The 12,500-nt window shown below is 43.4% G+C and overlaps 1 protein-coding gene across 1 annotated transcript in view; it reads right to left on the minus strand.

Annotated features, from left to right (window-relative positions):
• SRPRB (SRP receptor subunit beta) overlaps positions 1-12,500 on the minus strand; it is a 34,167-nt gene that overhangs the window by 20,897 nt on the left and 770 nt on the right. Inside the window, exons 2-5 of the mRNA XM_085865627.1 lie at positions 9,890-9,984; positions 9,681-9,758; positions 8,613-8,695; positions 1,295-1,425 (exon numbers count right to left, since the gene is read on the minus strand). Coding sequence (XP_085721753.1) covers positions 1,295-1,425; positions 8,613-8,695; positions 9,681-9,758; positions 9,890-9,984 — 387 coding nt within the window. The remainder of the gene's footprint in view (positions 1-1,294; positions 1,426-8,612; positions 8,696-9,680; positions 9,759-9,889; positions 9,985-12,500) is intronic.

A 12,500-nucleotide genomic window follows, 5' to 3' on the forward strand; every position in this document is an offset into this window, starting at 1 on the left:
TCTTTCAAATTTCAGCTCAATCGAAAGAAAATTGATGATTTTAGAAATTTTACAAAGTTGTTTACCCTTGGCCTATGTTGACCTCTTGACCTCAAAATCAATAGGCTTCTTGCACATGATGAACTCCACCAGGTGGTGAAGTTTCGTGAGGATTGGTTTAAAATTGTGACCAGTAGGCAATTGACATACAGATAAACAAACAAACAAGCCAATTTGGGTCGCTGAGCATCCGATGACCTTTGACCCCTGATCTGAGTTAATCTAGTCCTAAGTACTTACGAAATTACAATCAAATCGGTTAACCCGTGTATGAGCAAGGGGGCTTTGAATGGTCATTTTGCCTAAACAATGCACTCATTGACCTTTGACCCCTGACTTAGCCGAAATAGGTCAATATGTCCTGAAGCAAAGTTGTAGTACCCATTGAGTAATCTGTACCTATGTACTTTCATTTGTATCGGTTAACCCGTGTAGGAGCAAGGGGGATTTGAATGGTCATTTTGCCCGAAAAATGCACTGATTGACCTTTGACCCCTGACCTAGCCGAGATAGGTCAATATATCCTGAAGCAAAGTTGTAGTACTCATTGAGTACTATGTACCTATGAACTTTCATTCGTATTGGTTAATCCGTGTAGGAGCTTTCGCGTGAACGGTACCGATTTTGAAGGTTTTTCGTCTGTTGCTCGGGAACCAAAGCGTCCCTCACAATTTCCAAAGCACTAGGTCAAAAGATGTACCTACCACCCGAGTTTGGTCAAAATCGGCTCACGTTTACTACAAATTATGCTGATGACAAACGAACAAACATCCAAACAAACAGACAGAATTACTGACAATAAGGGTCACCTATTTCAGCGACCCAACAAACAAGACGACGGCGTCTTGCAGAGCACGATACTTGCAAAATCCATAAAAAAAATTTGACCTCATAAATAATTGGCAGGTTGAATTCGGTGACCGGAAATATAAATCCTCTTCAAATTTCAAGTCAATCGGATGAAAATTGAGGATCTTAGAAATTGCATCTAAGTTGTTGACCTTTGCCTTATGCTGACCTTTTAACCTCAAAAACAATAGGCTCCTTCATTTTGAGAAACTCTACCATGTGGTGAAGTTTCGTGAAGATCGGTTTTAAATTGTGACCTGTACGCAACAGACAGACCGGAAAACAAAATCGACTTACCAATACACTTGAAAAATCTTCAATTTTGCAAGTGACAAACAAACAGACAGACAGACAGAGGTGGAAACATAACATCATCCATCCACCTTCGGTTGGCAGAGGTAATTACCTTGCTTGTTACAGATAAAAAGGAATGGTAATGAAGAGGTTTCTGGATCTGCCAGCAGAGAGTAGATTAGGGCAGCAGTGTCACGAACCTCTGTGAGCAGTTCCGCACTGTCTATAACCACCACCACCGCACTGAGGAAGCATCACCAAAAGCACGCCAGGAATGTGAAAAACCCTTGAACAATAGAAGTAGTATCTTACAGCATCAAAAATTCAAATCACTCCACAACCAAAGTATTATGTGATAAAACCTGTCATGCTGACCCGTGAAGCCAACTTCTGCACAAAAACTGATTTTGAGATTTTCCTTCCTCTTTGAAAAAAAGGAATATAAAACAAATTGTTAATCAAACAAGAAAATCTAATTCAACATGAATGCCTTGAAGGATATGCCTCTGCCACATTAGATGTCAACCCACTGTTGTTACATTACAACTCACTTAAATCGTTTTTGGCCCGATCCTTCAATGGTGAAGAATCATGAAAAAAAAATTCTACAATCCAGATCTGGATCTTCACCAAAATGTAATCAATTCATCACACAACCTGTCAACACAACCTGTCAACCAAATCAGTCCATAGCGATATCATAGCTACATATTATATCCTGCTGACAGACAGAAAGACAGACAGACAGGGGTGAAAACATAACCTCCATACAACTTTGGTGGCAGAGGTGATAATAATAATTTTCTGTTTTGCTGTTTAGTCAATCTTCCATATTTTTTACCCTCGCCAGAGGAAAGGGTATTGCATTTGGGTCCGTTATTTGTTCGTCTGTCTGTCTGGACAGAACTTTTGTGTTTTTCTTCGCAATCACGTGTCTGTCAGATTGTGAAATTTTCACAATAGGAGCAACGACTCATGTAGAATGTTTTAATGACAATTATTATGTCATAAGTCACATGGTGTGGCAGCCATATTGGAAAAAAGAAAAAAAACTTCTGCTCTCGACCTCTGAAACAACATCAAGAAACCAATTGAAACTTGGCATATGACAAATAAGTGTGAATCTTCATGACATCATGGGTGCCTTCGTTATGACGTCGAAAAAGCATATGTAGAATGCCACACCCTATCAGTCAGTATGATAAACTTTTGAGGGTCATCTAGGGATAAATTGGTCCAAAGAAAAGAAAAAAAAAATGATGACGTCATTGGTCACACGATTCGGAGCCATATTGTATTTTTTTTTTTTAACCTTCAAAAATATTCTCTGAAATGGAAAAACTTTGCAAGTATCACCGCCTATCCATGAGGAACAAATCGATCACATATGTACTCTACTGGTCAAGAGCTTGAGAACACCCAAATGTTTATTGAAATTTAAACAGTTTAATGTTTTAATGTACTCTGAAATTAAAGCATAGAACAAATAAACAATTGCAGATAAAAAATAAATCATGCAATCGTTTTGTTGAACAAAATTTAATCTACATTTTGACTCATCAAAGTAGCCACCTTTTGCAGATATAACAGCCGAACATACTCGTGGGATTCTTTCTACAATGGAGATCAAATAGTGTTCGGAAAGTTCTTCCCAACACTGTTGCAGAAGTTCCCACAAATGTGTTACACTTGTATGTTGCTTTGCTTTCACTCTTCTGTCCAGTTCATCCCAAACCAGCTTGATGGGGTTTAAGTCTGGAGACTGTGCTGGCCATTAAATGATTTGAAGCCTACAGTCTTGTTCTTTTCTTCTAAGGTAGTTCTGACATAGCGTGGAGGTATGTTTTGGGTCGTTATCTTGCTGTAGGATGAACCCCTGACCAACTAGGTGTAGACCAGAGGGTATTGCATGGCGCTGCAAAATGCTGTGGTCGCCCTTTTGTTTCAGGGTACCAGTCACTCTGTGCAAGTCGCCGACTCTGGATCCAGCAAAAGAGCCTCAGATCATCACGCTTCCTCCTCCATGTTTGACAGTTGGTGTCACACACTGAGGAACCATTCTTTCAGCTTCTCGACGGCAGAGAAAAACCCTGCGTGATGAACCGAAGATTTCAAATTTTGATTCATTGGTACATAAGACCTTCTTCCAGTTTTCAGTAGTCCACTGGTGGTGCTTCATAGCCCAGGCAAGCTTCTTTGTCTTATTTTGCCATCTTTGCAATGGCTTTCTTACTGCCACTCGACCTGTCAAACCAACAGCTCGAAGTCTTCTCTTCACAGTTGAAACTGAGACTTCCTTACTTCGACCAGTGTTAAGTTGTGCTTGAAGCTGCTGTCCTGTGAGTCGCCTATCATGCAAACTGTTGACTCTCAGAAACTTGTCTTCTGATTGTGTTGTGGCTTTGGGTCTGTCAGACCTCTTCCTGTCAGAGTTTCCTCCAGTTTCCAAGTGCCTTTTGATGGTGTAGGAAACTGTACTCATTGACACCTTGGCTTCCTTTGCAATTTCTCTAAAGGAAAGCCCGACACTTTTAAGGGTTACAATGGTCTGTCTGTCTTTCGTGGTTAATTACCTTTTCCTAACCATTATGATAGCAATATACCACTTCCTGCAGTGCAATATTGTCCAAATAATGCTTCAGAAGGTGTTGCAACACAGTCTGTTCCAACACTGCTTTTATATAGACAGACAATTTGTAACTAATCAACAAAAGTTGAGACACCTGTAGGAATTGTTTGCATCAACTTTCAAGGCCTAATTTACTTCCATTGCTGCAGAACAGCTGCAGATGCCAACTCATCACTTGTTTCCTGAAAAGGGCCCTTTTTAGCAACTATGAAATTTACATTATTTTTCAGTTTTTGGTAACCTAAACTTTTTTTTTAACCTCTGGCAGTTTAACGCTTAGCTTTGTACCATTTCAGGTTATTCACTGGACTTGAACTGCTTAAATTTCAGTAAAAAAAAAATGACTCTTTGCTGATGACTTCACCCAATATCATACCATCTGTCATCCCTCAGACTGGCAAGCAGCAGCTTTTTCGCTCACTGCAGATCTGGGTAAAATCACAAACTGGTCCAACACGTGGAACATGTCTTTCAATCTGGACAAATCTCAAACTCTCACGATGTCTCTCTGAAAGGACCGTTTGGAAAAACCCCCTCCCATCCACTTTCTCAATAATCCTCTGGAAGAAGTCCTTTCTTTCAAGCTTCTGGGTTTCACTATCTGCCATGATCTTTCCCGGGAAAGCCACATTTACAACCTGGCCTCCAAAGCCAGTCGCCGACTGGGAATCCTCCGTCATGCAAAGTCCTTCCTCGGCCCACCTGAACTCTTGACCACATACAAAGCTTTCATCCGTAGCCTGATGGAATACTGCTCTCACCTCTGGGCTGGTGCTCCTGCCTCCCACCTTTCTCGGCTTCACGCTGTGGAAACAAAGGCATTTCGGATCATTGGCATCTACCGCGATGAGGCTGACTCTTTGGGCCTCAAACTCTCTCACCGCAGGCAGGTTGGTGGTCTTTCTGTCTTCTAACGTCTCCTCTCTGGTCTCGCACCCCCACCCCCCCCGCTCTGTCTGTGATATGTCCCCACCATATTTCCGCAGGGTGCTCAAGGTCCGCCACCAACCCCCTTCTGGTAAAACTCACAAAATCACGAATCACTGCTCAGTGCTCACCTTCACTCTTTCATTCTTCTTTTTCCCCCACCTTTGAGATAAACTCCCTCACTCTGTTCACTCCCATTCTTCCCTCCAAGCCTTCAAAACAGCTGTTCACCACCACCTCTTATCGTCCCTATCCAAATCCTCAATCTTTACTACACCCATTAATCCACTCCTAACCCACCTCCTTCAAATTTACTGCATTCCTTCCTGAAAGTCCCTGTAATGTCCATCTTGTATACCCCGTGTTCCCCATCCCATCCATCTCCCTTCCACAGATCTCCTCATGTCTCTGTTCCCCACTGTTTTGTCCTTCCCACTCATGCCCCTCTTGTCTCATTGTTCCCTTGCTGTGCATTATGTTCGCTCTCATACGAGCCTCGACAAGGTATACAAAAAAAACAAAAAACAAAAAAACTGAAAAATGGGGGTGTTCTCAAACCTTTGACCGGTGGAGTATATATGTACACTGATGAGCCAAAGCATTATGACCACCTGCCAAATATGCTGTTGGTCCTCCGTGTGCCGCCAAAACAGTGCCGACCCACCAAGGCATGGACTCTACAAGACCCCTGAAGGTGTCCTGTGGTATCTGGTGCCAAAACATTAGTAGCAGATCCTTCAATTCCTGTAAGTTGCGAGGTGGAGCCGCTGTGGATCAGACTTGTCGGTCCAGAACATCCCACAGATGCTCAATCGGATTGAGATCTGGAGAATTTGGAGGCCATGGCAACACCGTAAACACTTCATCACACTCCTCAAACCATTCCCGAACAATGTGTGCAGTGTGGCAGGGGGCATTATCCTGCTGAAAGAGGCCACTGCCATGAGGGAATACCATTGCGATGAAGGGGTGTACCTGGTCTGCAACGATATTTCGGTAGGTGACACGTGTCAAATTGATGGAGAGAGAGAAAGAGAAAGAGAGCGCGAGAGAGAGAGAGAGAAAGAGAGAAAAAGAGAGAAAAAAAAGAGAGAAAAAAAGAGAGAAAAAGAGAGACAAGAGAGAGATAGGGAGAGATAGAGAGAGAGACAGACGGACAAACAGGGGCAGACAGACAGGAATAGGGACAGGGGACGGGGGACAGGGACAGAGGTGTGGGAAAAGGAGACAGTGTGAGGTGTGAGGAAGAGAAGGCAAACGTGCGGTGGAGCGTGAATTACGATTCATACAGTTTCATCAAACTGATTCTACATCGAATAATAGTGAAGATGGAAACAAAATGTCTGAAATCCATTTTCTATCAGTCATAAGATAAATACGGCCCAGAGACACAAGCACCGCCCGGACACGTCAAGAACCGCGAGCCACGCCCAGAGACGTGAGCCCCGCCCGGAGACGCGAGCCTCGCCGGGACGCGTCCTGAGACGCAAGCCCGGCCCAAACACGTCCGGAGATGCGAGCCCCACCTGGAGTTGCGAGCCCCACCCGGACGCGTCCGGAAACGTGAGCCCCACCTGGAGTCGCGAGCCCCACCCGGACGCGTCCGGAGACGTGAGCCCCACCTGGAGAGAAGCGAGACCGCTCGCCCGGGAGGACGGAGCGCGGACCGCTCGCCCGGGAGGACGGAGCGCGGACCGCTCGCCCGGGAGGACGGAGCGCGGACCGCTCGCCCGGGAGGATGGAGCGCGGACCGCTCGCCCGGGAGGACGGAGCGCGGACCGCTCGCCCGGGAGGACGGAGCGCGGACCGCTCGCCCGGGAGGACGGAGCGCGGACCGCTCGCCCGGGAGGACGGAGCGCGGACCGCTCGCCCGGGAGGACGGAGCGCGGACCGCTCGCCCGGGAGGACGGAGCGCGGACCGCTCGCCCGGGAGGATGGAGCGCGGACCGCTCGCCCGGGAGGACGGAGCGCGGACCGCTCGCCCGGGAGGACGGAGCGCGGACCGCTCGCCCGGGAGGACGGAGCGCGGACCGCTCGCCCGGGAGGACGGAGCGCGGACCGCTCGCTCGCTCGGAGGGAGTGCGGACAGCTCGCTCAGGACGACGGAGCGCCGCGGACCGCTCGCTCAGGACGACGAGGCACGGTACTGCTGTCGACTGTAAGTCGTTCAGGCAATTGGCTTAAGCACTCAAGCAAGCACTCCAATTAAATGGTTGATAAGGAACGGCTGAGCAGACTGTGGCTGCACGCCATATAGGATCCCTTTAACATTAAAGCCGGTCTTCGCCGCACCCGCATCAGTTAAACAAAACAGTCAGCCGCGCCTGTGCCTGCGTCAGCTCCAGACGGTCCTGTCAGCCAGACATAGTGAGAGTGTGAGATTTGTAAGGATTGAAAGACATGTTCCACGTGTTGGACCAGTTTGTGATTTGTCCAGATCGGCAGAGAGTGAAGAAGCTGCTGTTTGCTGATGTGAGGGACGATAGATGGTATGGCAGAGGGTGTAGTCATCAGCAAAGAGAAAAAGAGGATTTTCCAGAGTCAGAAAGATCGTTGATGAAAACCAGAAAAGAACAGGGCCCAGAACGCTGCCTTGAGGATCTCCAGCCTGGACAGGAAGAGGGGATGAGAGAACTCCATTAAGGGCTACACGTTGGCTGCGACAGGAGAGGAAGTCTGCGAGCCATGAGTGGAGATGTTCTTGGATACCATAGGAAGAGTGTTTGGTGAGCAGGGCAGGGTGCCAGACCGTGTCAAAAGTACACGATAAGTCTTGGGATATGACTCTGATTTCATGTCCGGCATTGAGGACCTCCATCCATTGTTGGGAGAGCAGAAGCAGAATATCCAGGGTAGAGTGACCTGGTCTGAATCCAAATTGATGATCGGAAATCAAGCCATTGGAGAAGAGGAAGGATTTAATGTCTGAAGCGATGATAGATTCCATAACCTTGCTGATGGTTGGAACAAGGCTGATTGGTGTGTAGTTGCAGGGATCTGTTTTTGCACCTTTTTATGCAGGGCAGTGATATTTCATGAATTTCCAACATGAACAATGTTAACCTTGAAATTCAAGGCAAGGACAAATATCTGGCATGATTGGATCAGTGAATGCATTCCAAAGAAAGTTGAGATTGTGGAGAGCTCCAATCAGGAAGGAAGTTTCCACTCACTTTTCAGGCCTCAAGAAGACACAGGAAGAACACGGGTCTTTCGACAAGGAAATTTATGGTGAACACGTCGAAAAAAAAATTGAAGAAGACTTTGAAAGACTATTTGACACATTTGGAACCCATCGCGATTTACCTTCGGAATCCTTTCACAGACACCGATAACAGTGAAACTGCAGCTAAAATAGCAAATGTGGTGAAATGTGACAATGCTGACTTCGATATGGAAATAATCCCCTTCAGAAAGATTTATAACTGAAGTCCCGATCCTTTGAAAAGGCATTTTGGATACATGTGGAGAAATGAAAGTAGCCTGTTTTGAAAGAAGTGTATTTTTGCACAAGTGCTTTCTTCGGACTAAGTACCTGCACGAGACGGTGTTTTCTGCATTGAATTACCTGAAGTCAAAGTACAAAGTACAGATCACGTTGGACTGATGCTCATCTCGACGATCGCATGAAGTTAGCTGGAACTCAGTATGAGCCCAGCTCAAATTAATAACGTTTTTATACTCAGCAGTTTACGTTTTTCTCTGGTACTACACTGTAAGCAATTCTTTGCAATTCCACCCACCCCCCCCCCCCAAAAAAAAATTGCATGGTATCCTGGTGCAAGTATGTTAACTTTTATTATTTAATTATCAACCTTACTTTAGCACAGAGCTACGATTTAGATGATTAAATGCATGCAAGTCTAATTCATACCGAAGCGACGACTTGACGCTGTCCATGTGCATCTGGCGAATTTTCTCACTGCCTGGACAATCAAACAGCTGCAGAACTCTTCTCTTCACATGCAAACACATGTATACGAGTATGATATTACATCCCAATAACACACAGAAAAAACATCCCTCAAACAAAATTATGCAATATGTTAAACAGTGCAATACTGTAATTGATAGGTTTCTCATGCAACAGGGGAAAATAAAAAAATAAGGGCAATACCGCTGGGCGCACACCTGGTAGAAGATAGATAAGATAACAAGAGAACCACTGGTAGGTGTTGATGACCCACAAAATATGTAACGGAGAAGAAAGTAAACACCTATCTTGAGGGGCAACTTCTCTCCTCCCCACCCCCACTTCCACGTAGAACCCCTTCGACCCCAATTTTTCTAATGCCGTGAACAAACTTTTGTTCACGCCATGACCCTGTAAACAAACTTTGGTACATCATGGGTGATGAAGGTTGTGGTCAAGTTTCATCAAAATAGTGCGGGTAGTTTCAGAGAAAAAAAGTTGCAAGTGTTTATGGACGGACGGACGGCACACCATGCCATAAGCTCCCCAGAAATACGTTCCAGGTGAGCTAAAGAACTAGAAAATATAATTTGACGTGAATGTGTCAATGGATAAGTCTCTGCCAATGTTAAACTTCAACCCACTATGATGTCTTCAGTGAGGCAGAGGGAGAGGGAGAGGGAGAGGGAGAGGGAGATAGATAAGAGAGAAAACATCAGATGCTTCGAACTAGTGTTATGATCTGCAAAGTGATTTTGACTTTGCGAAGTTTCACTTTCACTTTGTTATGATCTGCAAAGTTTCACAAGAAAAACAAAAATCAATAAAAAAAAATCAAGAAAAAATAAAAGAAAAACAATCCAAGAATTTTTCCTCACAGCTGCACTTGCCCAAAAACAGCTGCAATTTGGCTGTGATTGACCTACAATTGAACACATTGGCTTTCTCAGAACATGATTTGGCACAACTCTTGAAGGTCCACCAGCGATGTTGCCAATATTAACACAATAAAGAAGTTGCTTTCCCCACCTTATTTCCATTCAGAGGAAGTGCAGATTTGTTGGCAACAATTGAGGTTTGTGTTGGTTGATACTTCCCAGTGAGAAGCTGCAAATAGGTGAGGGATAAAAGCACCAAGGAAAAAAATTGTCATGAAAAGAAAGCTGAAAAAAAAGAAAAATGAAACCAGCAAACAAAAAGTTTCATGAAATTAGAATCTCTGAAATGCAAGCCCATACCTTTATAAAAAGTGCAGTTTTCCCTGATCCTGTGAGCCCTGCAAGCAATACTGTTTGCCCTTTGCCAAGCTTCCTGCTGAAGCGCTTGAAAAACCCTGGTATACGAAAAAGGAAAAAAGAAAAACACAAAAGGCTCCAGCATCACCGAAGGAAAATTAAATTACTTTGGCAGTAGTCTGGCTGTCCAGAAGAATAGTTTTAAAGACACCAATTGCTTTTTAAAGTTTTAAAGAGGGGGAAGGGGAGTCATGGTCCAAAGAAAAACAACACAAGATAGCAAAATTTATTATTTATTTTCATTGATCAGCTATATTTTTTAATTGAATGAAAAACTCTGAAATAGTCGAAAATAATAAATGTCAGTGTGCGTCAGTGTTTCAGTGAGTCTCCTCCATAACTCTAAAACCATGAAACCCAGCGGTCCCAAATTTTGCATGCATACTGAGGGAACTCCAGTAAAGTGTATGAATGGAAAAAAAAATTAATTTTAAAAAGGAAAAAAAGAAGAAGCTTTTGGGTAAATTTAAACACCACTTTTGAAGATAATTATCGGCCTTATTTAATTTGCCTTTATCAAGGCTTCATTATTGGTCGCCCCTTTAAGGTGAGCCCCTCTCCCTCGCTGGGGTCTTAATTTGTCATTTTATTTTTGGCTTGCTCAACAATGCCTTGACTTGGAACAGACCGCAATGCTTTCTTAACGATAAAGTGTTCAAAAAAATATTTCTTTTCTCCACTTTCCTCACTCATGTCATCGAATGCCTGATCTTCACACCAACAAATGGCTGGGCACATCACAAAGCTTATAAACATCTAGAGACGCCAGTATTTGTGGTTTTATTTCATTTCCACACATGCGATAACCTCGAGAATCTTTTAGCATTAACGTTTTTGTGTGATCTGCTTTCATTATACACCTGCTACTTCGACATAGATACGAGAAGGGCACTCGGTAGAGCGCATACCTCCTCCACGCAATGCCTGATCCGTGAGAACATCTCCAACCCAATACATTTTTGAAATATTGTGCTCTCATTCGTTTTTGGCCCCATCTCTCAATGGTGAAGAATCACTTTAAAAATTAAATAATTCTGGTATCCAGATCCAGATTCGGACTTTCACCAAAATCAAATCAATTCGTCATTGTCACACACGCAACCTGTCCACCAAGTTTCATCCCAATCCGTCCACAACTTTTTGAGATATCCTGCAGACAAACAGACAAACAAACAGGGGTGAAAACATAACCTCCTTCCACCTTCGGTGGTGGAGGTAAAAATCCACAACGATGCCAATTTTGGCCTCACGATGTCAAAATCACTTTTATCACTTTCGTTTTGTCAAGTATCAATGGGAGTTTACGATGAGAACAAACTTCTCTCATGGTCAAATTAGCACATAATAACTACGAAGGGATGAACAACTTGCATTTGCTGCCTCATGATACTTTGTTTTCATCGAAGGACAAGAAAAATTCCTCAAAGATCAGAACGAGTAAGAGGTTGAAGTTAGTTTCATTTTAATTGTTGTTATTATTATTATTATTATTATTATTATTATTATTGTTATTTTTGATGCGAGCAAAGGAGTGCAAAACATTTCCTTTGATTTTGAAAGCATTCAGATGAACAATATTAACGACAGTGAAACATATTACTTCAGCAGCTGTCATTATTACTCGTACAAACGCATATTAGAACTTGAGTAATTCGACTGCGCGCAGTCGACGGGTATGCCTTTGCTCTCCCGCACAAACACTTGAGTATTGACATATTTGACCCTTGATCTTTATCATATCTGTCCCAAAATCTAATCAGTTAATTGCCCTGTCTAACTTTACCTTTGTACCAAGTTTGATGAAATTCTGTCCAATATTTCTTGAATCAGGGCATAAACAGTAAAATTTCAGAGTTTGACCTTGACCTTTATCACATCTGGCCCAAAATCTAATCACTTAATTGCCCTGTCTTACTTTACCTTTTTACAAAGTTTGATGAAATTATACAATTTGCTTCTTGAGTTATCGCGTAAACGAAAATCCGGACGGACGGACAGACAACCCGGAATATATATAAAAAAATAAAATAAAATATATAAATAAAAAAATACTAGGGTGGTGTACACAGCTATTTATAGCAAATGCAGTGAGCTTCATACTTAACGCGTGCACATGAGAGAATAGGAAACAACAACAACAACACAATACCCCTGGCAATTTGGAATCCGTGTCGTTGGCTGTGACTTTTTTGCTTCCGGTTTTTTTTTTTGCTTCTGGTTATTTTTTGTTTCCGGTTTTTGTCATGGGGAATGATGCATGCCGGGAGATAAAGGCATCGTCGGAGACATGAAAGACCCAAATAATATCAGACATGGTGTATATTTCCTCCTCTGATTTTAATAAAGATATCTCCCACATCATCAAAAAATAATTTTTAATCGTGATTTACTTTATTTGATCGCTGATCCCGAATTCAGGCCGAAGTAACCGGAAATTGGGTATACAGTTGTGAACAAGTTATAAGTAAAGTCAGAAGCGAATGTGAGAATTCTACGTCCGCTTCTAGTATTTATTTTTTTAGATGAGATCCTGTTCTCGGCGGTGTAGTTGTTG

This window comes from Eptatretus burgeri, chromosome 2 (assembly GCF_056783735.1).
Source record: "Eptatretus burgeri isolate ZD-2024b chromosome 2, Ebu_testis_v1, whole genome shotgun sequence".
Taxonomy (NCBI): domain Eukaryota; kingdom Metazoa; phylum Chordata; class Myxini; order Myxiniformes; family Myxinidae; genus Eptatretus; species Eptatretus burgeri.